This window comes from Lissotriton vulgaris, chromosome 7 (genome assembly GCF_964263255.1).
Source record: "Lissotriton vulgaris chromosome 7, aLisVul1.2, whole genome shotgun sequence".
Classification (NCBI taxonomy): domain Eukaryota; kingdom Metazoa; phylum Chordata; class Amphibia; order Caudata; family Salamandridae; genus Lissotriton; species Lissotriton vulgaris.
Genome location: NC_141695.1, coordinates 418,633,077 through 418,660,848, shown reverse-complemented (window position 1 = coordinate 418,660,848; position 27,772 = coordinate 418,633,077). Strand labels below are relative to the sequence as shown.

The 27,772-nt window shown below is 41.5% G+C and overlaps 1 protein-coding gene across 1 annotated transcript in view; it reads right to left on the bottom strand.

Annotated features, from left to right (window-relative positions):
* Positions 1-17,757: 17,757 nt before the first annotated feature.
* SPHK2 (sphingosine kinase 2) overlaps positions 17,758-27,772 on the bottom strand; it is a 273,568-nt gene continuing 263,553 nt past the window's right edge. The window contains exon 7 of the mRNA XM_086930400.1: positions 17,758-19,542. Within this exon, the coding sequence (XP_086786526.1) occupies positions 18,525-19,542 (1,018 nt within the window). The 3' untranslated portion in view covers positions 17,758-18,524. The remainder of the gene's footprint in view (positions 19,543-27,772) is intronic.

The following is a 27,772-nucleotide window of genomic DNA, read 5'->3' as shown; positions in this document are numbered from 1 at the left end:
TGCTATCGCAAATCACAATGCTGAAAAGCTGCACTAGACAAAACCCCATACATTTGATCTGACCCATAAAAAATGAATAGGTCTCCTTTTAAACTGCTCTTTCTCTGCGCCAATGCTAGGCTGTCCTAATTGGGTTTCCTCCGATAAGACTTCCTACAACTATTTGATGATTTTAGAGAGGGCCACAAAGTAAATTCTGAGTAAAGCGGGAGATAAAGCTGTTAAAGTGATATTAGAAGAATCTTTACAACGTAATCTTAAATAACAGTGTTTCTAGACTGGAAACAGCAGACGCCCTGCCCCTTAGGAACAAAACATCCTCAAAATTATAATACACCATTTTTGTCAATCAGCCTACTCGTCCATATGCTTTTCCCAAATCTCAATATAATATACACTTTTCAAACAATCATCATGGAGTAATCAGAATACTGCTCCTAAAAGGGCAACACCAAAATAGAGGGAAGCCCATAGAAGAAGCACATCCTATGCTCAATTTAGAACAGAATTGTTACATCACCCTCTTTGGGTTAAACGAGTGGTCAGAATAAGATTCCAGTACCAATCTTGGGTAAAACCTCACTCTAGTGTGTGTGTGTGTGTATATATACATATATATATTTCACGTCCCAGATTAGCAGAAACATGATCCAATTCTTGGACGTTGAGATCTATGTCCAAGATGATAAACTATATACTAGACTCCATAGAAAGCCTACGGCGGGCAATTCTATCTTGCACGCCGGTAGTGCACATCCAGGACACCTCGTGAAAAGTATTCCCTATGGGGAATTTCTACGTATCCGTAGGATATGTAGTTCCGAGGATGACCTGAATAAATGTCAAAAAGAGGCGTTTCAGAGATTTGTTGCTAGAGGCTATCACACCACTGCCCTCAGAGATGCTTTAAATAGAGCAAATGAGTTGAACCGGGATGAATATCTGAATTCCACTAAAGCCATCAGTATCAGACAAGAACCTAAGTCTGAAGTCCCTGACAGAATTAGCAGATCACTACCTTCAACAGTGAGGAAAGGAAAGTGAGAGGCATTCTTAAGAAACATTGGCCTTTGCTAAAAACTGATATAAGCGTGGCACCCTTACTACCGGAGGAACCAACAGTAACCTTCAGAAGGGCACCCTCTATGCGGGATGCCCTAGTGAGATCAAGCCCTGAGGTTATCTTGAAGAAAAATTGGTTATCTGAGAAACCAGGATTTTATAAATGCATCTCTTGTAGAGCTTGCAAGTTTGGTGTTTCCACCAAGGAGTATAGTTCTGCATTGGATCCATCTCCCATCTCGATAAAGGGGCACTACACTTGTCGAACGGATTTTGTAGTATATGTGCTCCAATGTACTTGCGGATTCAAGTACGTCGGTAGCACTAAACTACAGGCCTTCAACCGCATCCTCCAACATCTCAGGGCCATTATTAACTCTGATGAGAATTGCCCGGTCGCACGTCATTTTGGTTTGGTCCATCAGAAGAATGTGAATGATCGGAGCTACTTCATTATTGACGGAGTCCCCAAAAATATCAGGGGTGGGAATAGAGAAAAATCTCTCAGACAGTTGGAGAGCAAGTACATCTTGCTATTGGATACTAGAATCCCCAATGGGTTAAATACGGGAGAGGACTTACACTGTTTCTTATAAATCCGCAATATACCTGATTGTACATTGAAGAGGGTTAAATTCAATCTGTGGTAAAGATAATCCCCTTTATACTGGACAACCTGGTGTTACCACATATAGCACTATGAAGTGGTCCTCTGAATCAGGTTTTAAGATCATTCTCCTGTATTCACCATGTCATAGGTTGATTGCTGGGTACAGCTGCTGTTTGAATTAACTTCCCCTGCTCTGAGATCATTTAAAGCCTAACACAAACTGATCATAGATGTATTCAGGAGGTGTTGTGACTGTGCCGTTCTGGGTTTAAGTATACAGTTTACAGCATATTGTATCATAATATGGGGATAATAAGGGCACTATGTCCTAATACTGTGTCCCCCCTACAGATGTTTCCAATATAATTAGGGGATCCCTGTTCTTGGATCTATACATTTTACTAGTTATGTAATGGGGTATAGGTAGTTTAAAATGATGGTTTCATGACATGTAAACCTCCTAAATGGCGTAACATGCTTTTTTGAGCCCTCCCCCCATGCTCCCCTTTTTTCTTTTAATATCAGCAACCATATATGAGTTACTTAAAAGGCAGGGATCTGTCTCTTATATTTGGTTGAATTTGCACTTGGCACTTTATACTTTGCACATGTGTTTGCACTGATGGGTCTGAATTAGTTAGCACCAGCACTTTAACATTTTTGAAGGGCAACGTTAATTGTACATATTAGTCTCATGTAGTTTTGCATTGTTATCCTATAGACCCTGGATTTAATATGGACATAAATTGGTACATTACGCTGTATTTAAAGGTATTATGAATTTAGAAAACCTGCAGATTGTAAATACGGTATTTTTATACATCATGGCACATTACTTTGCCTTTTGTTATTTACGTTGTTAATATTTTTTACATTTGTAAATACGGGTCTGTTTTCTAATCTGGATGAACTGCAACTTTCATGTTTTTTCAGTTTCTATATGTGTACACGCCCCTTTGTTTGTGTTAATTATGCACCCTATATATGCACAGTTATTGGTTCTGTCTGGCATGTGATCAAGGTCACCGTGTCGTGACCGAAACGCGTCATGCTGGCGATTGCGAGAAAATAAACTACCTTTGAAGTCAATATCCTGCGCTGTGGAGTGGTCTGTACCTGTGGGTTCCGTTGGTTGTTTACGGAAATTTTCCTTGGCAGTAAACGGAGCAGGATTGTGAAACGTATTTCATTCAGAAGGTATTGGACCGTTACCTTCTTTACGGACCCTCCTTTCGATTTGGGCTGATTGGTTATGCGGTCCACAAGCGGAAGCACCCTCTCAATCGACCCGGAAGGAGTATTGTGAGCCAACAGCCCCCCGTTTGGTGTTCTGAAACCCAGCTTGCCGGAGGACCTGGAGCCGCAGTTCGTGAGTCTCCCGAGGGTCGGAGGACACCGAGGAGACACCGCCGGTGGAGCTCTGCGGTCAGCCAGCGGACTGGGGTTTTTGCTGATTTTGAAAGCAAAGTAGCCGATCATACGGGAGAAAGGAAACGCGCAAGCATAACGATTTCCGGCTAGAAAAATATATTGTTTAGCCGGAAGCCAAGGTAATTTGTTTATATACTCGCACAATGTCTACGCCGGCCGAAGCCTTACGGAACCGGGAGGCTCTAGCAGATGCCATGTTTGTAAATCTACCTACACCCAGCAACAAAAATGACTCATTTAAACCCGGAAATGAAAGTACTGATTTAAAGAGTAAAATGAAAAAACTGGAAAAACTGCTCAGAACGGAAACCACTAAATGGTGGGAAAAACGATCTCTAGAAAAATATCAGGAAGTGGGCCGTGTTCCCAGAGGGTTGAGGATCCTAATTGCTCCATCATTTGAGAATCCCAACCCTTTGATGTTAAAGGAATGGGCAACTGGGAACTTAGACGCCTCAATGAACATGGTCAGTTTATTAATCAAGTATGCTGAAATTGACCGCAATGAGATCTTACAAGATATTGAGAAATTGAACAAGGAACTGGAGACTGAGAAAGATCAAGAATTTATTAAAAAAACAAGAGAAGAAATCGATGTCAGACTTGTAAAGCACCAGGAAACCATCAGCACGAGAAAACAATATAAGTTTGCCCGTGACAAACATGATTATGAGACTGGCAGAATTTTTACGTTTGCGCGTAAGTTTGACAATGTGAAACGGCAAGCCATGGCACCCAAAGTTACCACACAAACCGCCAGTAACAATCAAAGTGTGGACCTATCTGAACCCGAGATGAGCTCTGTCACTAGTGGAAGTGACTCAGAGGACATTGGAGCAGGGAGCTCTAATCAAAGTTCAGTGCCTACTAAATACACTCCTTCAGAGGAATTGGGTTTTATGGTCGAGGACAGATTCAAAACATTGCGGCCTCAAACCCGGCAGCAGCGAAAATTAAGCGAACAGCAGCAAACAAAAAACGCAGCGCAAGGAGGAAATGTAGGCGGCAAAGGGAAAGCAAAGAGAGGGAGAGGAACAGGAAAGAAATGGTAATATCACCTTCCTCTGACCAGTACATTCTGTCCACATCTGATGATAATGGAGGTGTATGTTCGAATACCAACAGTGTGGAACAAATGACGGACAAAGCAGAGTGTAACACAGTCATTAATTTATCCGATGTGGTGCTGGATAAAGCCGAATTACAACTTTTATCCTTGGGTTTGTCATACTGTCCAAAAAACTCGTTCAATTATGTGTAAACCCGGGTTGATGTGTTTAAATTTATAAGAAAGTTGAAATTAAAAAAGCACTTCAAGTTGTCAAGTGCGCAATCTAAAGCTTCTGACATTGTGACCAAAACCCAGCCATCCAGAGTGTTCTCAATCTCTGATACGAATGCTTTGAAAGTTGCACATGAGCTAGCACTGGAAGAGGATTTTGTTCCTGGGGCAACTCAACAAAATCTAAAGAATGCAGGTATTTTGACTAATCTTCCATGTACTACACAATTTAAACCTCCATCAAGGTTTTACCCAATAATGCCTAAAGACAATATAGACGCTTTTGGGGATATAGTTGTGGAAGAGTTAAAGAAATTACAACACACTGTGTCCAGAAGGAGCAAACGTATAAGATATGTGGAAAAACAATACAACAAACTCATGAAAAAATTGAGGAGTGATTCCAATCTCATTATAAACAAAGCGGACAAAGGAGGCAATACTGTTATCTGGCCCCGGGTTCAGTATATGGCTGAAGCAGAAAGACATTTGAGCAATGAAACCTGTTACACGAAAGGCAACTTTATAGACATTTTACGTCTCAAGGAGAAAGTACATAAAGATCTCAGTCAATGGAGGCGTGAAGGTCTGCTGAGCAAGCAAGAACATGCCTTCCTGAAGAATGATTTCCCGGTAACCCCTTTTTTCTATCTTATACCAAAGATTCACAAGCAAACCATCCCAGTCCCTGGTCGGCCCATTATCTCAGCCCAGGGCAGCTTGTTAGAGTCTATTTCACGTTACGTGGATCATTTCCTGCATGAATTTGTGGAGTCATTGCCCTCTTTCATCAAAGACACAGGACATTTTTTGTCTAAAATCAATGATATTGTGTGGGACAATGATTTAATCTTGATAGCGCTAGATATAGATTCTCTATATACTAGTATAGCACATCATGATGGACTAAACGCTGTTAAGCATTTTTTGAGCAAACGTGATATTGCTTTCAGTCAACATAGTAGCATGCTTCTGAGTATGTTGGATTTATGTTTAAATAACAACTATTTCCTGTATAACAAAGAAGTTTATCAGCAACTAAGAGGGGTGGCCATGGGGGCATGTTTTTCCCCCACCTACGCATGTTTACATGTAGGGTGGTGGGAGGAACATATCCTCATGGGGTCACTTGCTACTAGGTTCCCCAACAGGATAGCCCACTTTTGGCGTTTTATAGATGATATCTGTATGATATGGAGGGGATCAGAGGAGTCAGCTACTGAATTTGTGAAAGTCATTAATGATAATCAACTCAATCTCAAATTCACGTCCCAGATTAGCAGAAACATGATCCAATTCTTGGACGTTGAGATCTATGTCCAAGATGATAAACTATATACTAGACTCCATAGAAAGCCTACGGCGGGCAATTTTTATCTTGCACGCCGGTAGTGCACAACCAGGACACCTCGTGAAAAGTATTCCCTATGGGGAATTTCTACGTATCCGTAGGATATGTAGTTCCAAGGATGACCTGAATAAATGTCAAAAAGAGGCGTTTCAGAGATTTGTTGCTAGAGGCTATCACACCACTGCCCTCAGAGATGCTTTAAATAGAGCAAATGAGTTGAACCGGGATGAATATCTGAATTCCACTAAAGCCATCAGTATCAGACAAGAACCTAAGTCTGAAGTCCCTGACAGAATTAGCATGATCACTACCTTCAACAGTGAGGAAAGGAAAGTGAGAGGCATTCTTAAGAAACATTGGCCCTTGCTAAAAACTGATATAAGTGTGGCACCCTTACTACCGGAGGAACCAACAGTAACCTTCAGAAGGGCACCCTCTATGCGGGATGCCCTAGTGAGATCAAGCCCTGAGGTTATCTTGAAGAAAAATTGGTTATCTGAGAAACCAGGATTTTATAAATGCATCTCTTGTAGAGCTTGCAAGTTTGGTGTTTCCACCAAGGAGTATAGTTCTGCATTTGATCCATCTCCCATCTCGATAAAGGGGCACTACACTTGTCGAACGGATTTTGTAGTATATGTGCTCCAATGTACTTGCGGATTCAAGTACTTCGGTGGCACTAAACTACAGGCCTTCAACCGCATCCTCCAACATCTCAGGGCCATTATTAACTCTGATGAGAATTACCCGGTCGCACGTCATTTTGGTTTGGTCCATCAGAAGAAGGTGAATGATCTGAGCTACTTCATTATTGACGGAGTCCCCAAAAATATCAGGGGTGGGAATAGAGAAAAATCTCTCAGACAGTTGGAGAGCAAGTACATCTTGCTATTGGATACTAGAATCCCCAATGGGTTAAATACGGGAGAGGACTTACACTGTTTCTTATAAATCCGCAATATACCTGATTGTACATTGAAGAGGGTTAAATTCAATCTGTGGTAAAGATAATCCCCTTTATACTGGACAACCTGGTGTTACCACATATAGCACTATGAAGTGGTCCTCTGAATCAGGTTTTAAGATCATTCTCCTGTATTCACCATGTCATGGGTTGATTGCTGGGTACAGCTGCTGTTTGAATTAACTTCCCCTGCTCTGAGATCATTTAAAGCCTAACACAAACTGATCATAGATGTATTCAGGAGGTGTTGTGACTGTGCCGTTCTGGGTTTAAGTATACAGCATATTGTATCATAATATGGGGATAATAAGGGCACTATGTCCTAATACTGTGTTCCCCCTACAGATGTTTCCAATATAATTAGGGGATCCCTGTTCTTGGCTCTATACATTTTACTAGTTATGTAATGGGGTATAGGTAGTTTAAAATGATGGTTTCATGACATGTAAACCTCCTAAATGGCGTAACATGCTTTTTTGAGCCCTCTCTCCAAGCTCTCCTTTTTTCTTTTAATATCAGCAACCATATATGAGTTACTTAAAAGGCAGGGATCTGTCTCTTATATTTGGTTGAATTTGCACTTGGCACTTTATACTTTGCACGTGTGTTTGCAATGATGGGTCTGAATTAGTTAGCACCAGCACTTTAACATTTTTGAAGGGCAACGTTAATTGTACATATTAGTCTCATGTAGTTTTGCATTGTTATCCTATAGACCCTGGATTTAATATGGACATAAATTGGTACATTACGCTGTATTTAAAGGTATTATGAATTTAGAAAACCTGCAGCTTGTAAATACGGTATTTTTATACATCATGGCACATTACTTTGCCTTTGCATTTTGTTATTTACGTTGTTAATATTTTTTACATTTGTAAATACGGGTCTGTTTTCTAATCTGGATGAACTGCAACTTTCATGTTTTTTCAGTTTCTATATGTGTACACGCCCCTTTGTTTGTGTTAATTATGCACCCTATATATGCACAGTTATTGGTTCTGTCTGGCATGTGATCAAGGTCACCGTGTCATGACCGAAACGCGTCATGCTGGCGATTGCGAGAAAATAAACTACCTTTGAAGTCAATATCCTGCGCTGTGGAGTGTTCTGTACCTGTGGGTTCCGTTGGTTGTTTACGGAAATTTTCCTTAACAGTAAACGGAGCAGGATTGTGAAACGTATATATATATATATATATGTTCATTGAGGATAAAATTGAATGACATTATTGAGCACAGTTTTTTTTTCTTTGTCCTCATTTGCCTTCCCCCTTACTCAGGAGATACCAGCCACCTTACGTGTCCCTGACCAAGAGGCGGAGCAAAGATTGTCTTGCCCATCTCTGGCGCCGGAACCCGGGAATATTTTGCTGGTGGCAGAGAGGTCCCAAGAAGAAGAGGGGTTTTAGGATCTTGGGCTGACTCCATCTAGGTATATTTCAACCTGTAGGACCAAAAAGTGTAACGAGGCCAGACCCAGTCCATGGAGTGTTGATGGCATAATCATAGAACCCGGTAAAAAAAAAAAAAACCCAAAAAACCCGGAACACTATTTCCATTGTGTCAACAGGTCCCAAAAGGCCAGGTTACGTTTGTTGCAAGCTCTAGCCATGTCCACCTTTGATGTTTCATATAGGGACGTGAGCCAGTCTGAATATGATGGAGCAATTTTCTCAACCCACTGTATACAAATCTGCCTTTTAGCCAGCAAAATGGCATAGAACAAAAAAGATCTAGCCTTACCGGTAATGCTGTCCTCCAAGCTAAAGACGATAAGTGGCAATGAAATTACTAATGATGTGTTCAGGATGGAGTTCAGGGTAGATATCACTTCCTCCCAGAACCGGTCGATGTCAGGGCAGTCCATGAACATATGGATGTCCGATGCTTCTAATAAATTGCATTTGTTACATTTCTTGTCTGGGAGAAATTTGGAAAGTCTCAACGGTGTTATATATGCCCGATGGGCTGTGAACAGGTGGTTGCGTCTTACCCATGATGGCTTCACCACTTTATAGAGGAGCGCAAAAGATCTTAACCATACCTACTCACACTGAAAGCCAGTCGCCTCTCCCCATAGTTCATCTGGGAGGGTAAAATCCCCATCAATTTCCTCCTGCAGCTGCCAATACCAAAAGGCCACCTCCTTGCCTCCCCTAGGTCTTCCCAATAACAACTGCTCCAGGTAGCTTGGCTTCCCAAAGTGTACGTCTTTACCCCCCTAAGCCCTCCCCAGCTTTCCAGCTGGATGAATTTAAATCTGGAAAGCGCTGGACCTATACGGTCGTATAATTCATCCCAAGCTATTACCGATCCTTCCACCATTAGCTCTCCCCATCTAGTAATCCCAGTCTCCTCTAATGGAGAGGATAAGCTGTCCCCTAGGCACTCCGGTAGACCCGGGGAGTCCCATATGGGAGCAAAATTAGAGTAGTAGGACAGCCCCAATCTTTTTCTAATGGCTAACCAAGCCTTGGCCCATGACTAACATTTTTAGTCTTATTTTCTTAAAGAATTTCCAGCTCCCAAACTTAAAGAAAAAACCATTAGCTGGTAGATTTTCTCCGGTTAAAATGGCCTTATACATCGTCCCCCCCAGGGAGATTAGATGGTGTTTTTAAAAGCATCCTGGAGTGGCATAACTGAAAAGCCCATGCGTAGTATACTAGGTCCGGTAGGGCAAGACCTACCTTCTCCCTCCTCCTCCTCAACTTCTTTCATGCAATTCTAGTGGATTTATAATTCCAGATAAAGGAATTAATCTCTCGCTGACGCTTGTCGATCGTCTTAACATCAAACCCCAAAGGAATGGCACCAAAAATAAATGTAAACTTAGGAAGAATAGACATTTTTATTAGGTTCACCCTACTCATTATAGAGAGTGGCAGGTGAGTCCAAGATTTCAGTAGGCCCTTACATTCCCTGGAGATTCGGTCTAGGTTAGCTTGGGCACCGATGTCTTGGGTAATTCGGATCCCGAGATAGCACATAGAGGTGGTGATATTTATGCCTAACCGTAGATCTGGAATATTCCACACAATAACCTCGGTCTTGCTTGAGTTGATACTGTAGCCCGAGACATTGCGGAACTCTTCTGCCCTTTGGATCACAGCAGGGAAGGACAGTACCGGATCCGAGGTAAAGATTAAAATATCGTCAGCATATAGTGCTGTCCGCCTCTCCCACTCCTTAAATTTAAATGATGGAATGTTTTCGTCTGCCCGCAAAACCTGGGCAAACGGCTCAATATACAAATTGAAAAGGAGGGGAGAGAGCGGACAGCCCTGCCTCGTACCTCTAGTAATCTTAAAGGGTTCTGTCAAGACCCCGTTAATCAGCAGCCTAGCCGAAGGGGCCCCATAAAGCAAGGCAATGGTTCTGCAAAAGCCCTTCCCAAAGTTAAACTTTTTTAATACATCGTTTAGATAAGGCAAGTTGACCATATCAAAGGCCTTTGCCGCGTCAAGGGTGAGGGTAGCCAGTGGAAGGGAAAAAGTCGAGGCGATATCTATTGCCCCTACCAAGTCGTGTGTAAGGTCCGAGAGATGGCGCCCTTTAATAAAACCTTTTTGGTCATGATGGATGATGGTGCCTATTACTCTTCCCAATCTTGCTGACATTATGGCGGCAATGATCTTATAGTCACTGTTCAGCAACGATATTGGCCTGTAAGACCCACAATCCGAAACATCCTTCCCTGGTTTGGGGATGAAGACAATTGTGGCCTCACCGCACGATTTTGGCGGTAGCATCCCTTCTCTAAGGATGCTATTAAAAAGGGTAATCAATACTTGGACAATAGCATCCCCCAAGACTCTATAGATCTCTCCAGGAAGACCGTCTGGGCCAGAAGCTTTCCCTTTTTTTGTTTGCTGTATTGCTTCCCTCACCTCTGCCTCAGTTATTGCAGTCTCTAAACTATTGCTCTGTGCTATTGAGAGGGTTGGAAGCGTAATCCCTTCCAGCCACGTATCCCTTGCCGTCTGATCATTAGGTAACTCTTCCCTATAGATTGCCTCGAAGAATTCAAAAAAGGCTTTGCCAATCTCTAGATTAGATACCCTTGGCGCCGCCTCCCCATCCACCTTGATTTCTCTGATGTATTTCAAGGCTTGGTCAGATTTTATTTTCCATGCCAGTACTCTGCCCGCGGCCTCTCCAAACTCAAAATGGGAGACCTTACATGCATGTGACATTATTGAGCACTGTCATTTTAAGAGATACGAGATTTGGGATGTGCAATGTGATTGATACTCCTCTCCTTTTAGGCATTTGAACTTCGATGAGCCAAAAGGATGGAACTGTGCAAACGAAATTAGCAGAACACCGAGAGTTGTTATATTTATATTGAAATGTTATCAGGCATTCAATCGCACATTGAGAGATTTAAATTTGTTAATAGGTAACTTAACAAGTGGAAAAAAAGAAAAATTATAAAAATAATCTTTATAAAAACAAAATTGCAAAGAAATGTTGAATAAAGAGTAAAAAATGTATATAGTATAAAACAAATGATGATAAATTGTTTGCACTATATGATAGAGAAAGTAGTATGTTTTTCATGTTCAGTACACCGTGTGACCAGCCAACCCCGATAAAACAATAAAAATAATTGCGCTCAGTGTGCGAGAAAGGCAGGAGATACTGCCAAAACGCGTTACAACAGGATGAAATAAAGAATGTGATAATATTACCAGCCTACTGTGCCGGTGTTAAGGAAACTGGAAATTAAAACAAAGATAGATAGACAGAGATAGATAAATGGATAGATAGAGAGATAGATAGATAGGTAGAGAGAGAGATAGATAGAGAGATAGAGAGAGAGATAGATAGAGAGACAGAGATAAAAATAATAAAAAGCCCTTTCACAGTAGTGGGCTGATTTGAAACTCAAATACAACAAAAAAGGAAACCAATAGAAAAGCACTACATTTTGACAGATCTCTGAAACGAATGACTAGCAACAAATCTTTCAGAGACAGAGGGACAGACAGTGTTGCAAAAATCTTTTGGATGTGTTTGCACCACCCATTCTAGTAGCGGACATGCCCTCTGCTTGGAAATGACCTTGCAATCCGGAGCCATTCTTTTATCACGCTACATTGTAACTTAAGCGGCATGTAGTAAATACCATCAGCAGTAAAGAGAAGTTTTGGACCTGTGTGCTACAGATGGTATTATTGAGGTATCAGTACAGGAGCGAGAGTGTTACTAGAAAAGTCTGAACAGCTTATATACAGGTCATACAATGTTCCGCAAAAACATAAAAGGCTCAATAGGTTTCAACAACAGCCATGGTGGTCCACCTACACCAGCAGGTGTATCACATTATAATGCTTTGTACACACCCAGGTTGCACAACTAGTTTGGGCACAAGTAAACTCTCAAAATCATACTTCACCAGAAGATCAAGGCATGTGCCAAGAAGACTAATCTGTAATGCTTTAAATGGAATGACGGTAAACACTAGAGCTAGGGTGAACATGAAGCTATTCCTAAATAATTGGAGATTCCTCTTAAAGAATGGACAGAGTTTCCTTCATGCATTTACAAATCAGTATAGTTTACTAATTGCATATAGGGGCTCTCGTCAAAAGATATGCTCTGGGCAGAACAGTTCAACAATCTCATTCCTGTGCCCCCCTTTTGAGAAGAATTGAAATCATCTTATAAGCTACGATAAATATCATGTTCTAGGGAGGTTGTGTTTAAAACTCAGGAAAAATCAATGTCCTACTGTATCACAATTACATGTAAGTGACCTTGTTATAAACAAGCTGCTTGAGAAATGCAGACACTATTGGGCGAAGTCTACTACACCAAGGTTGCTGAACAAGGACATGTTTTGAATTGAGGAAAATGGTGGACTAGACCTGAACGTGTTAGTGAAACAGTTTGAAATACTGGCACAGTAAAAATAAGACCTCTTTGCAAATGTTTTAATGGCTTGTAAACAAAATTCAGTGTTTTCTCTTTCAGAACAAGGTAAAACGCAAGAAAGGTGTTCCTCTTCAAAAGACGTTCCCTGAAAAGCGTCGAAATAAAATAAAATTATGAATGCTACACAAGTCAAATTATACTATTTGGTCCAAACACAAGCTACATTGTTCAATTATATTCCAGGCTGGTTACAAAGGTAATGCATTAAATCTGAAATAAACACAACAACATGTTGTACAGAAATCAAAAGCTGGTAAAGCACTCATCATCTAGTATGTTTTAGGATGCCGAGTTCTTTTCAATGAACAGTTATCTTCTACTGATATATAATATATAGCAAGGCATTTCAATCGTTAAGTTAACAAAATCTCCTGATCACAAAAACAAGGAAATCCTGGGTCAACAGCCAGATCAACACAAGATGCCTAGAGATGCAAGCATATATTAAATAACTCATTTATATGCCTTAGAAACTGATATTTAAATAGGTTTAAGGAAGCTTTGCTCGTGCCGCAGGAGTGCGTTTCACGTTCTCAATGGAATTACTTAATCCTCAGCACTTAAGGGGGTTTACAAACATGAATACATGCATTCTCACTGCTGAAAGTGTGGTGAGGCCTCACTAATGAATGAATACCCTCTACTGACTCAAGAGAAAACTTCCATCTTTAACTGAAAGAGTTGTGCTGCATTTCTGTGCTGATTATTTTTTGCGAGCATGTCTTTGGTGCAAACATTTGTTTTTTATACAAAAAATAGCAACATTCATTTTTACTAAAAATGCTCCACGACCACTTTTTGGTCAAAAGATAGTAAATGAAACACTTACTACTCAAAAAAAAAGTTGCTGCATTTCAATCTATTGCTGAGGTTCACTGCATGATTTGCTATGGCTTTTCTTGCAGACACCTAATATTACTTCAAAAAGTCAGATAAAAAAAATAAGCGTACTGAATTTTCAACAGGTCTAATGTTAGAAACGAACTGAAATTACACAGGAAGACTGCATTCATTAAACACAGAATTATCTGCTCCTCCCATCACAGGGAAACACAACCAAAAGAAAAGTTCCTCTCTCCCATTTAGCCACGTTGAAAGTTGCCACACCTATTGTCCGAAGAAGGGAATAAGTGGCTCGGATAGCATTTTCTGGACAAAAGTATGGCGTATTTTGTAAGGCAGTCATCTCCAAACCTGAGCAGCACATATGTTGCTTTTAGTCTGACTGTTATACTCGGTTCGTGGATGTACAAGTAATTGGTTTAATTTCTTTAGTTACACGACTACATAGAAACATCTGCAAGAAGTCACTTTCATTTTATTTTGCATAGTAATCACTTTGGAACTCCCTACAAGCAAAGATTATGACCACTGCCAACCCTGATTTCCTTTCACTTTTTGTTGTCAAAGGCCAATGTGACACAGACAACTGACAAGGCCAATAGAGAGACATATAAATATGAAGTGATTCTCTACTTCCATTTCCTAGTCAAAGAGTGATATTCCTTTTCTATTCTCTTCATTCAGTAGTCAAACTACTAAAATCATTATTTTATCAGTGCAAACAAAAATATATGTAGACAGTGTCTTTCCTGACTTGGAGGGAGTCATCACTCATTCTGCTCGCTTCTCCACCCACCCACCCACCTCTTGTTGACCAACTTTGAAACCAGTATGTGTGGTCTACAGCTTACCATGAGCATCAGGAAGGACATGAACGCTATCGACTGACCCATAAAGGTAGTTTTGTCTACACCTTCCACGTCCGTAAACCTAAGCACTGTTTTGCAATTCAATTACTGAGGTGAATAGGCCTATTTAAAAATAACATTTTGCTAAGAGGTTGGTGCCACAGAAAGGTATGAAAATCCCTTCAGTTGAAGAAGTCTGAAAATGTCCCACTTACCCCTTGAACTGATGGTCCCAAACAAACATGCTATAGATTTATGCTCGAGAACAAACCTAGTAAAATGATCCCTTCTAGCACTAATCTGGTCTATGCCCCATCTGACAATACCACCTAATGATAGTTCCTAATTCCCAGCCATGTTAGTTTTCTTTCCCTGCCTGATATTACTACTTTATCAACGTCCCCAGACACTAGGCAAGCTGCTAAAATGAGTCTTTGCAATGTTTTAATTTGGTGTCGGATATTGGCTTGGTTTATTTTTTAGTAAGTGGTCCCGGTCAACAGACTCTTGAGAGAGCAAAGGTCATTGTCAGGCATACATTTGCCAAGTCAAAGATATTTCATTACACTAAGTTAGATGAAACAACAGGTCTTTGTAGTAGACGTTCTTCTTTGGAAAAGCGACGCTGTAATCCTCAAAAGAAGTGTGAGCAGAATGTGGCCAGTGTATACAATGCCTATATGGAGTTTTCTAAAAATGTGTAGTCGAGACATATTTACAGGCTTTATGACCTACTGCTAAGCGGAAGGATTAAAGTAATTCAATGGGAGCAATCTACGCACCTCTGGACTTTTGGACCATTTGACATGGTTCAGGTTACACTTGGACTACGTAGCACTAAACCCAACTTGCCTCTTGTGTAGCTCTGTGCACACCCAGGCAAGATGTCAAGCCTTAAAAAACACACAGAGCAGAAAGAAGAGTGTGATTTGAAACCACCCTTTGAACCTCCCTAAAAGGAGGCGATCCAGAAGGAGGAGGAGGAGGTACAATCATTTTTCAGTGGCTCTGGTTACACTGGTGGCCTGTTGCTAAATATCCAAGAGAACTGCAACACATGACGATTCAAGTAGGACTAACTTGTCTAAACCCATCCTGAGGACAAGGGTTTCATCCAAACACTGGCAAAATTAATCTCTGATTTTGAAAGCACAGCGGTGAATGGGTCACAAGTTAGCCTAGTGTTTTGGAGATGGAGGGGAGATTAGAGATCGGTAACTATATCATATGTATGCATGTTCCCCATTAAGAACTCTTTGGAAAGGGGAGGAAGCAGCCACTGTCCTTTTAATAGTTCTTTTAATGTTCTTCACCATTCATTTCAGGACAGGGGAGGGTGCTAAGTGGCTGCAGGTAGAAGACAGGACTCCTTAGTAAGAGTGGATTTTAATTAACTTTTAAGTTCTTTTTAATACAGAACGTATTAGTCATTGCAAAGTATACCAAGCACATGGATGAAGGAATATGATTTTCATTAGGTTTCTTTGCACACTGCAACCACTTTTCCTAGTAATGACTACTAACTATTCAATACAGACTGAACAGCTGTGCTCAAGAGGCTGATAATGAAATCCCAAATAGAGTTGTCGCAATACCACCATTTATCTCAAACACAACAAAAAAACTATTTAAATTGAAATGCGAAATTTTAGGTGGGGAGGGGGGACAGACCAATCTACTGGAGGCATAATTGTGTCCCATAGTGGTAACAGTGAAGCGCCACATAAATATTCACCCCCTCTTCGAAACGTTTGATCGTATCAGCTTGGTGCTTTTGCTTTACATTGGAGTACTCACCCCAACTGAAGGTAGGCTACATGATCGGGCATTTAAAGGACTCGGTGTAGAACTACAATGGAGGATCTAGGCATATTAAGGCGGTTCTAATACAAATGGGAACGACCAGAGAACTTTGTGTGGCCCAGGTAATGTGCAATGATCAAAGCAGTCTTAAAGGGTCAGCAAGCTCAGAATGACAAACCATTCATAAGGACTTCAAACTGCTGCTAAAACTTGCAGAAACGTTTAAGTGTAAAATATGGTCAACGTATGCTCTAATGCTTAGAATTACCTAGAGCCGGTTGATGCAGCTTTGGTCGGAACTAGGCTATAAAGGGTATCTTCAAATCTCAAAGGAAATTCAGGATATTTTCAACTTGCTATAAAATATGGGGCAGCTGGGGAAAGACTGAGATATTCCAGCGTAATCAGCTGTGTAATAGGTAACTATGAGCCCAGCAGCTGTAATCAACTGATCTGCAAGACACCGCATCAACAAAAGCCCTCAATTGCACAAAGTCTCAAGTCCATCGTGGCTCCTTCCTATCCACAATGGTATCTTATTCACTGACGTGTCACACTGCGCGATAAGTACATGCCAGCACAAATTCTACTTGTAACACTAAACATCGTAGATAGTGCATCTTGGAACACACAGACTGGCAAGAAAGCAACCTCAGATACTAGGCCTTCAGTCATGTTGCAAGCTTTGGAGTGCATGCATTCCCATCGTTCCTGTCCCTGCAGCTGGAGCAGTGGGAACCCACTTGCCTCGGTGGTTCCAGACCCCGTTTGAGCCACATCAGGTCAACAGCTGCAGGAGAAAATTTCCAGGGCTCTGCCCCACCTCTCACGGAACATACCTGCTCGGGGGTTTGCACTATTGGCTTTCATGGTTATTTGAGGTTCAAGGTTTGCAAATGATTTTTTTTACCCAATGCTTTTGTAACAAATACATTAGTGCAGTGTGTGCCCAAGGATAAAACCATGCACATAGTACCAAAGCACAAATGCTGAAGTGCACACAATATTTTGGCTCTAATACCACTGTTGCCTCAAACATGAACCTTAATGTTTTGTAGAGTTGAATCCCAGCATAACCTCATTTCCTGTGACATGTGAGTGAACGCAGTTCCATAGGCAGGTCGCAGGACAGATTTCCATGCCATTCTTCTCCCGTTTGCGGCATCCCACTAAGTGGGTGATTTTACATGCATGTCCAAGTTAGCCAGCACAAGAGAAGCTTGCCGAAGTGTAGAACTGGAAGCTTCTAATTTTCATAGCAAAAAGACAAGGGAAATGTGGGCCACTAAGTCAGAAATACCACTGAGTATAGCCACGATACTGTTTGTTCTCCCCTACTCTCCTTGAAATATTCTTCAGAGGCGGCACACGTGTCAGATCATTTTGTTGCGTGACTGCATGTGCCTTCATTGTTTAACACTCGGGTCACACCACTGATGCGAAAAGTATGTAGAAAAAAATATCTGGGAAGCAGGCCTTCTCCCGCTCAAAATCCACTCTGACTTCCAACCACAAAAATCGCAAGTATATTGTATATATTAATTTCGATCGCTGAGAGTATAGCTCAAAACGATAAACATACAAAGAACACAAACATTAAAAAAAAGCCCAAAACAGATTATTTCCTCAGTGCATATTTAAAAATCAATAAATAAAGCCTTCAGTTGCATGGGTACTCTCGAAAAACGGATCGTTTTTCTGGACCTGAGTTAAAGAGCAGAGATTAACAACAACACTAACACTCTAACTTGATTCTTCCCACCCTATAGTTACCGCTCTTCTGGTCTCAACTTCCTGTTGTATCTCTTGGGTCTCCTAACAATGCCCATGTCAGGATCCATGGATGACTGTCAAACCCATCTCACTTAAAAGGAGTGTTTTTGCTAGACTTACTACATTTCTGGGCGCTTTTTTTAATTAACAGATTGCGTAGGGCAGAAGATTTGCTTTACCATGAGAAACAAACTCAGGATGCTCCTACCACCCACACAACTTTTCAGGAGGCAGAGGTTACATGCCCTTTCTCTTGAGATTCTGTAATAATTTTTAAGTCAATAAGAGAGCTCTATTCCTTCTTCAGAATACACCCATTATTTCCATTTTCTCTACTCACCCCCTCACCCCTGTATCCCTTGCAACTTTGCTATCCTCCCTCCCTACTACCTCTTAATCTGTACTGACTGTACAGAGAATTGCACATGACCAGTTATAGGCAGGGCAACGAATCAGGCTTTGTTCTAAAGGCACCATAAACAATAGATATGAGGTTCTCATCCAAATGCACTCTGCATCTCACCCCCTTATCCTAAAAGGGGGGTAATGGAAACGGCAAACTCTGTAGCCTTCACCCAGGGAATTACAACAATACGGTGAGGCAGGTGAAATGTTCTATAGAGGACTGGATCTTGCTCCCCGATCTCCAGTGATGAGATTGCTCAGACTGCCATGTATCTGTGCCTGGATTGGTCCATACTCCACTCGCTCTCCATCCACTGTCACGGTGCCCTTACGAGTCAGGGGTTCAAGACGAAAGGCCCGCACATGGAATTGGTGAAGGTGAGGACAGTCAAGTTGTAAGTGCGTCCCTTTCTCCATGGCAAGGAATAGACGGACCAGGGCTGCTCGCGTGATTCCTGCCTTCACAAAGAAGAGGTGGATTAGGCCATCATTGAAGTAGGCAGAGGGGGCAGTGAACAGGTCTGCCCCTAGGTGGCTCTGGTAAAGTGCAAGCATTAGAATAAAGTCACCCTCCACAGTCACCCAGTTCTTGGGCACCGGTTGGCTCAGAGGAACCAGAAGGTCATCTGGTGGCCCATGCACATGCCGAACAGGAGATGGCTCTCCAACTCCATGCAGCATGTGGTTTTGTGGTGCAAGGTTATCAGGTACAGAATCAAAAGGGAAGCTGGATGACTGTAAGGCATTCAGGGGGCTGGGGGAGGGGGAGGTTTCAAAGCTGGGGAGTTCATTTGTATCCACTATGGACGAACCACGCTTTAATAGAATGTTGCGCTCCTCGCACAGACCCATGTCTGAGATAGTGCGGTGAAGGGGTGATCGTGGAAAAGATGACAGGCTACCATTGGGTGCTAGGGTGATACTTCTTGAAATGGAGCGATGGAGATGACTCTCAAGCACAGGCAGGTAAGAGAGTCGTCCCCGATAAGTACGCAAGGATGCTAGACGAACCATGGTGCCCATTGTGAAGCGAGCAGAGCCCATATGTCTGTATTTTTCACTCTCGATGTCCACATCAGCAATAAAGCCCCAGGCCACACTGAGGAAGGAAAAGCAGCGTGTGCCAGAACATGTTGTCACTGAAACCAGGTCCATGGGTGTGATGATGCTGCGACACAACAGCAAAGTGCAGTTCAGCAGCAACTCTGATCCCATTGCCTGCTCAAATCTGTGGAAAAAGAGAGGAAAATTTCAAAGAGAAGAAAAGAGGGCACTGAAATAGTACATATTAAAGACAGTAATGTAAAATATGTTAGTCTCTTTAATTTCCTTTACCCTTTTTTTCTAAGCACAGTTCCCTTCAACCCATTCATTGTGAAATTATCACCTTCTTGTAGGAATTTGTAAAATAGCCAGTCTCCTTTAGGCATTTCAATTAGAAACTATAACAAACAACTGGATAGTTAAGGCACAATAAACCGCACCACCCAATAACTTAGTCCATACACATATTGCCCACCTCCAAGGGTCGGTCAACTGCCCAAGACCTAAAATCAAATGCAATTCTAAATAATGGAGAGGCAACAACAGAGATGGGCATTATACATTCACAAATAAGTTATGGCTTCAAAAAAGTACTCCAGAGATTTTCGACTTGTTGCAGTAAATAAAAAAAAATATATATATATATTCTGAAGGTTAGGGACAAACACGGGCTTACAACCAACACATTTCTATCTCAGAAAAATCAAGTTTAATCGGGCTTAAAAAACATAATCCATAAAGTTCAAATTAGGTCTTCGTCATAATATTTCTCACTGGTCTCATGTACATTCAAACAGGGTACTTCACGACATTTTGAATATCAGTCATGTTCGGTGTTCATGGCCTCATGCACTAGGTTCTGTCGGCTCTGAATGATTTGCAATCACAGACTCAACCCATTTCCTTGAGCAATATAACAGCAGAACCGTTTGCTATGATCACCTTTGTAGAGACCTCTCTAACAGATCCAGTTATAAGCACAGCCCCTTCCAAGAGATTCATAGTCCAACTCCGTACATAATTGGGTAATTACATTTTGTCTACAAAATACATTTTAAAAACAATTGAAGCCCTTATTGTAAGGGCGCGATTTCGCCAAACTCGATAACTACGGATTGAAATGATCAGGTCTGCAAACTCTTGTCACAAAAATTCTGAGCCCGGGGAAACCGGATCTGTTTTCACAGCAGCAAGCACTGAAGGCAGCAGCAAGCACTGAAGGCAGCAGCACAGCCTGGACCCTGCCCAAACCGTGAGCAGTATGGGGCACAGAACCCCCACCGAAAGGTTGGAGCTTGCCCTAAACGCACTTAACTCATAGCCCAATCCACCAAGTCTCCAGACTCCACTGTCACCGAGGAGACCGAATAGGGGAAAATACAACTGGCCCAGTTATTCCATATTGCAAGGGTGAAAACTTGTGACTGCCGGAATTTGGTAGAGACACCAGCAGGAGTAGGCGATTTGGACCCTCTAGAACCCACGCACCAAATTGTGACAATGTAGTAATGAGGGGTTACAAGTGTTAAGAGGAATGTGAAAAATATATCACTTTATAAACTGTGCTGCAAGACACAAGTGACTTGGGAAGACAAGTGCTAGAGAAGTTGACATTGTACATGACAATGTCTTTTACCTATGTGTTTTGGTTTGGAGTGTAGCGGATGTATGAACAGAGGCGTAGCGACAACACGGTCTCGAGGACTGAGAATGAGGAATTACCACTGGGCAAAGAGAAGCAGCTAGCAGAACTGTGTGGAGGACTTAGAATGAGGAATTAGCAATGGCACAAGAGAAGCAGCTAGTACCACTGCATAGAGGATTAAGAATGAGGGAATTACCACTGGTATGAGAGAAGCCACTGCAGCACTGTCTCGAGGAGTACAAATGAGGACTTACCACTGGGAACAGAGACACAGCTGCAGCACTGCCTAGAGGACTTAGAATAAGAAATTTCCTACAGTACCAGAGTAGCAGCACTGTTTTGAGGATTTAGAATGTGGAATTACCACTGGGACCTGAGAAACAGCTAGCAGCACTGCCTAGAGGAGATAAGGAATTACTGACAGGACCGGAGAAACTGCTAGCAGCGATGTCTAGATGACTTAGAATGAGAAATCACCAACAGGACTAGAGAAGCAACAAGTAGCACTGCATAGAGGACTAAAATGAGGAATTACTACGGAAATGAGAAGCAGCTGCAGCACTGTCTAGAGGACTAAGAATGAGGAATTTCAACTGAGACCAGAGAAGCAGCTAGCAGCACTGTCTCCATTGGTTTAAGTGTGCAGCCCGCTGTGGGAGATGGGTCAGTGCTTAATTTGTTCACACACATTTATTTTGAAGAGAAGTGCACTTAATTTTCATCATCAAACTTGAAACCAGAGAACATGGGAAATGAAAGTGAGAAAGAAGGAGGAAACTGAAGGAAAGTAGTGACAAATAGTGAACGCATGGATAAAGAACTTGCAAGAGTTAGAAAAAAATATAGGAGGTGTATGGTGGTGAAATAAGGAGGCATGAGGTTGAATGAAAGCTAGCAAACAGTGATATTGAGAAGCTCACAGAATTTACTAGTATGAACAGTGGCTCATAATAAAAAGTTGGGCACCTGCACTTCTGTTTTTGTTTTTAAAAAAAACTGGGTGGTGTGCGGTGTGAGAAGGCCTTGGGGAATCATGTGGATTTTCCGAGAAGGCTACACTAGGATGTGGGGACAATTCCAATCTCTGTGATGAAGATGGAGCGGAGCGCTGAGGCATTGTGTAATGATGGTTGATCTCATATCCCATTATTAGTAGTAATATTCCTTTTATTTTGGTACTGGAATTGAAAGGGAACCAGCCGGATTCTGGTAGCTATTTCTGAGCCAGTCCAAAGACTCTCCCCGAAAGTGACCTAATTCTCTGTGGTGACACATGGGCCCATTAGCGGGTTCACACTCTTAGATTTCACTTCAGCAGGAAAAATTGTAATATTTAGGTGGGCATAGCCCTGCTGTTAACGGCACATTTGAAGGAAAATCACTAATATATTGTGTCCATGTAGCTGTTAGATGTCAAATGAAGCAGAGATGAAACCTTTCATTCAGATTCTGCAACAAGCAATTGTACACTCCGGTGTCACTTCACAAGTTTCCAAAAGTTAAAGTGAGATTTCAGTGTTTTTGAGCTAAACTATCTGTATTGTTAAGAATTTGTAGTTTATAGGAATGTCAGGTGCGTCAACTGGTGTGTAATTACAATGAAATATGTAGAACATTATTCAAAGCAAAAGTTTTCGAGACTCAGTAATTAGGATTTATCACTATTCCGCTGCTTACAGTTTTATCAACCCTAAAGAACGAAAAATTTAGTGAAAACATGCAAGAATTCAAAATGACCATGTATTCAGTGAGTTTTTTGCTCACTAAAGCAAGCTATCTGATTATAAGTTGAGGTGTGCCGGTTAACTATCTCTGAAACAACAGTTTTAACCCACTGACCCACATTAAACAAGAGTGATATGCTGTCTGAAATTTATAAAAAAATAAGAAAATCTTTGAAAAAGCTAACACTTATAACATTTAGTGGCCAAAATATGGGCTACTAGTGTCTGTGGGCATCACAAAGCACCCAGACCCTTGTGATGAAGGCAGAAGCCATCTGATACACGTACCCACACAGAAAGCTAGCATGTGAAATCAGTGTGGTGTGGAATTAAACGCTTTTGTGCACAGGTGGAAAAAAAACGTAGTTAAAAGTTTAGCCCATTTAATCCTTCCTCTTTGAGAAATTATTTTCTTTGTGCGCTTTGCCCTTTTGTTTTTCCTTTTATTAAAAAGAAGGAAAATCTGACAGAGGCCAGAAGAGTATCACCCCGCAGTATGACCGGGGAGCTGCCTGTCTGTATGGGAACTCTTCACGACAGATATCTCCATCTAAGCTAGTGGTTCCCAAACTTTTTCACCCCACGGCTCCCTTGACCCATTGGTCATTGCCCATGGCTCCCCACTGTAATTTTGTTTGGGAGGGTGGAGTGGTGTAAGCCCGGCTTCTGGAGTACTTGCATTTTTCTCCCTGAACATTATTGGGATGAAGCTGATGCAGGTATAATAATCATATATACAGGGTGTTTTATATTAGTGAGGTGGCTCCTCTAATAAAATATTCCTAGTTACACTTCTTTGCCCATGCCTTTTTTTTAGAGTACCCTCAAACTTTTCTATCCCACTTACAGTGCTAGATAGCACCCCTATGCATGTAGGTCCCATTTCCAGGGTTTATGAGCTTGAAGAATATTTGAATACACTTCCATTGCTACCCATGTCATACGTGCCAACACACCTGTCTCAGCAGGGTGGCTCCCAATTTTGTAAACTACATACAGCTTTATTTTTGCTTTCTCCTCGCTATAATTGCCTCCAAATCAATGCAAGTAAAATAAATTCCTCTTTTTTTTTTTTTTAAACGTTCCTCTTTCTTGCTTCCAAATGTTGGCATTATGCCATATATGGTGTTGTACTTCGCTGTGCTCCAGGAGAGACCAGGCCTGTCTAGAAATGTTTGTGTACTGAAAGAAATGTGTACTGGAAGTACCTATGATTAAAGTACAAATGTCAAGACTTAATAATACTCAGTGTGAATAATTGACTGGGCAACTGTACTTTCCTGATAACTTGCATTGGTGTAAAATGCAATTGGAATAAAACAAAACTATTAACGAGTCTAACAAATTAAATCAGGCATCTTCCGCTTACTTTGGGAGTGTTGGAACGTGGGTATCCAGTGAAATATTGAGGTCATCTCCCTCGATATGCCATCAATTATGCACTATGTTTACAGCTTTAGGCATGTCACTTACAAATCGACATCATGCGTTTAAGCCTGATTAGTTTAACGAACGCAAACAGACCCTTCAACATTAAATGCATTAAAGTGCTTAGTGCATGGCTCCCCTGGATAGGTTTGGCGGCTCCCCAGGGAGCCATGGCACATAGTTTGGGAACCACTGATCTAAGCCCTCGGTTATATTTGAAAAGGCGTGTTTTGCAGAGGCGGGTAAGTCGAAGGCATTTGGTTGGATGGCCTGAGGGGGAGAAAACAAAATCGGTTTAAAGTGCAAAAAATTAACAAAACAAAAGTGAGGGGAGGGAATAAAAAAACAATTAAGGCAAATTTCTACCCACTCCCAGAAGAAAAAAAATATACTGGACTCCCTCCCATTGTTTTTAACTTTAATCCATTTTATTACCAAGTTTAGCAGTGCTGCTCTAACTGTCTAAAAGAGTGTGGCGCTACATGAGAAAGTGCCCAAAGTTACTTATTTAGAAAGGGAAGCTATGTGCCTAGTCAAATACGCCTGGGGAAATATCACATGAGAGCGAATGCTAGGGCTGAGCTAACTGTAGCCTAATCCTTTCCCCAGAGGCGCTTGGATAGTCTTGAGCAAGAATTAATTTTGTTCTGTCTGTCTCGCTCTCTTTCCATTTCCCTGTTTACATATTTTTTTCCCCTCTCTTTTATGCCCTTTCATCCTCTCACAACAGCCTCGATTTTAGGGCACCATAAAAAAAGTAACAAGCATTGGCATAGCCAATAGGTCTCACTTTTCGGACCTTATAAGTATTAGCTATGCAGCACAATATCCTTGCTGCAACACCACCAACTGTTGCATGGCTAAACACTTATAGAGATTCAGGTATTAGAATCCCAAATTAACACCTTTGATGCTTGTGACAAGGTCAACTCGTCATGGGTGTTACCTGCGCTGTGCGTTTGACGAGTTGACCTTGTCACAAACAATGGGATTTTGAAAATTGCAGCACACTGCGGGAATATACAGCAGCAATGATGCGGTTAAGAAGACTATTTCGAGCACAGCTTTCAAAAAGAATCAGGATGAGACTAATAAGAACAATAAAGAGTTTTAAGACTCCACTCTATTTACAAAGATAGAGAAATTCAGAAAAGATCTCAATAAATTCTCATTCGAAAGTGTATACCCTTACACTAGTGAGTATTTCATACCACCGGAATACAACAAAAATGGGCACAAGGTAGGATCCACCTATGGTACATCTAGCTCAGAGGACAACTCAAGTGACTCGGGCTCCTCAAACAGGAGTGGTTTTCCACAAAGAGGACAAGGGAGAGGCAATTACCAACAGAAATGGAGAGGTAACCATCAAAACCAATTTCAACAGTGGTGGCCCCAGAATCCATGGCAGTTTGGAGGACCCAATTTTCCGCAACAGCTGGGTCCTTTCCCACCACCACAGTTCCCTGGAAATTTTCCCGGCCAGCCTTTTTTAGGGTTTGCCCGCGGACGGTCCAGGGGACGAAGAAGAAATCAACAGCCCCAGGTACACTGGAGTCCTCCATCATCATCCACGAGGAACCTGAGGAGCACCACGAGCAAGAACAAAACACCAGAACAAGCAAGAACCAGCATGGAGACGGGCTTGTGATCAATTTGAGCTCACATATACTTACTCCTACAGAAGAAAAAGCTCTGAATAGAAGCTTGGGCTTTGTTCCAACTCATAAAAGTGACCCTTTAAACTCACAGATTGAGGTGGCAAAATTCTTTCGTAAAGTGAGACTTAATTTCTTCTTTGCCAAAACATCCAAAGGAGAGTCAATTGAGGGATTCCAACACAGGACTAAAGAAACAGTCCATCTTCAATCCACCCTCTCATACTATGCCAGAACAAGTGCTAGCATTCGAACAAGCCATAGAGAAGGAACTAAACACCCTTTTTTTGCATGATCAAGATGGCTATTGTAATTTTCCCAAAGTTGAACAATAGGCTTTGCGATCTTTGACATCAAATGAAGACCTTATTATTAAACCAGCTGATAAGGGTGGTGCCATTGTTCTCTTGGATACTAGCACGTATCGCACTGAAGGTCGCAGACAACTGAGTGACAGAAAAGCATACTGTCCACTTGCCAGAGATCCCACTGCGAGTATAAAAGCTACTATTACCTCGATCTTAGACATAATTGCGCCTAAAAAGGAAGCCAGATCTCCTACTAAAATATCCCCTTGGTTCACCCCGAACCTGGAAAAACAAAACTCTCTGTCAGGACAGTAGAAAGGAAATGGCGAAAAACTAAAGACTTAATAGACAGACAACAATATAAAACTGCACATAGACTCTACATGCTAGTACTGTCCAATGTAGGTCAGTGGGTGTGTGCCTGGCTTCTATGAAGTGGTTGGTCATTCTGGTCGATTGCTTAGAGCATCTGATTGAACTTTTATGCTTGGAGGCAGAGAAAGAAAATAAACGGGAAACTTTGGTCTGTACCTCACCACACACAGCCCAGAAGGACGTCCGGGGTACCGACGGACAGGTAAGCGGGTTTGCGAGCTGTAAACATGTTCACTGGGTATAACCGTTGCAGGGCAGGGCTAATAGTCTTAAACACGCACTGCCAGTCTTTGACAACTACTTGCAAAGAATATTCGGAAGAGCCAATACCGTATTTTAGACACTAACCATTCTACCTGAACAGGATATGATTGCTTAACGAACATCCAGAACCGCGACCTGGCATTAGGAGCAAGTGATTGACTCCTTTTTACAAACAATAGCGGTACTAGTGAAACATACGCGGCGTTACTGACACAGCGTCTCTACAAACCCTAATATTCCTACACGGGCTTGTACTGGACGATATGTGAGGACGCTGAATTTACATTAATTAAATTAAGAAATGGATGCATATAACTCATTGTAGTTACTCTACGAACTCCGATTAGTGATACTTGTTGTGTAGCATTAAGGTGCTTCCTTTGACTCCGTCTTTTTGTTTTGCCTAAATAGAGCGGTGCTCCGTTTTACCTGCGCTGTGGCCAGGTGAGGTGGGGCTACATTCTCCTACAGAATAGGTGAGTGGCCATTCATGTAAATTGATAAACCCCACAGGTAGTGTTTTTATGTTACATTAGTTAAAAGTACCATGATATTCTAGAGTACGCATTCCTGATCTGTTAACACCAAGCTGGCAGGAATTTCGTAAAATAAGAAGATGTCACTAACAATATGTATACACTTCTTCTCTCTTTTGTGTTTATGTCTGTCTATTGCCTTGAACTCCTGGATACTAAAGGGATCTTGAAAACAGGAGAATTACAGGTGACAATAATATTGTTATTTGACTTATATCATTTCACATATAATTTTCACAATATTAGCAGTAGCATATATGGTCCTGATGAAGCAGTAGGAGACCAGTGGGCCTCGAAAAAAATGCAAAAACACGTCGACCACATTTCCATTCTAGTAGTTATTTGTTATTACTACTTTGCACTGATTTTAGTCTTGGGAATAAGGAGGTGTTCAATAAAAAAAAAATCCTCTTTATTACCCAATTTTACATACTTCACTTCAATCACATATGATTTACATTTTCAAGCACTGCTAT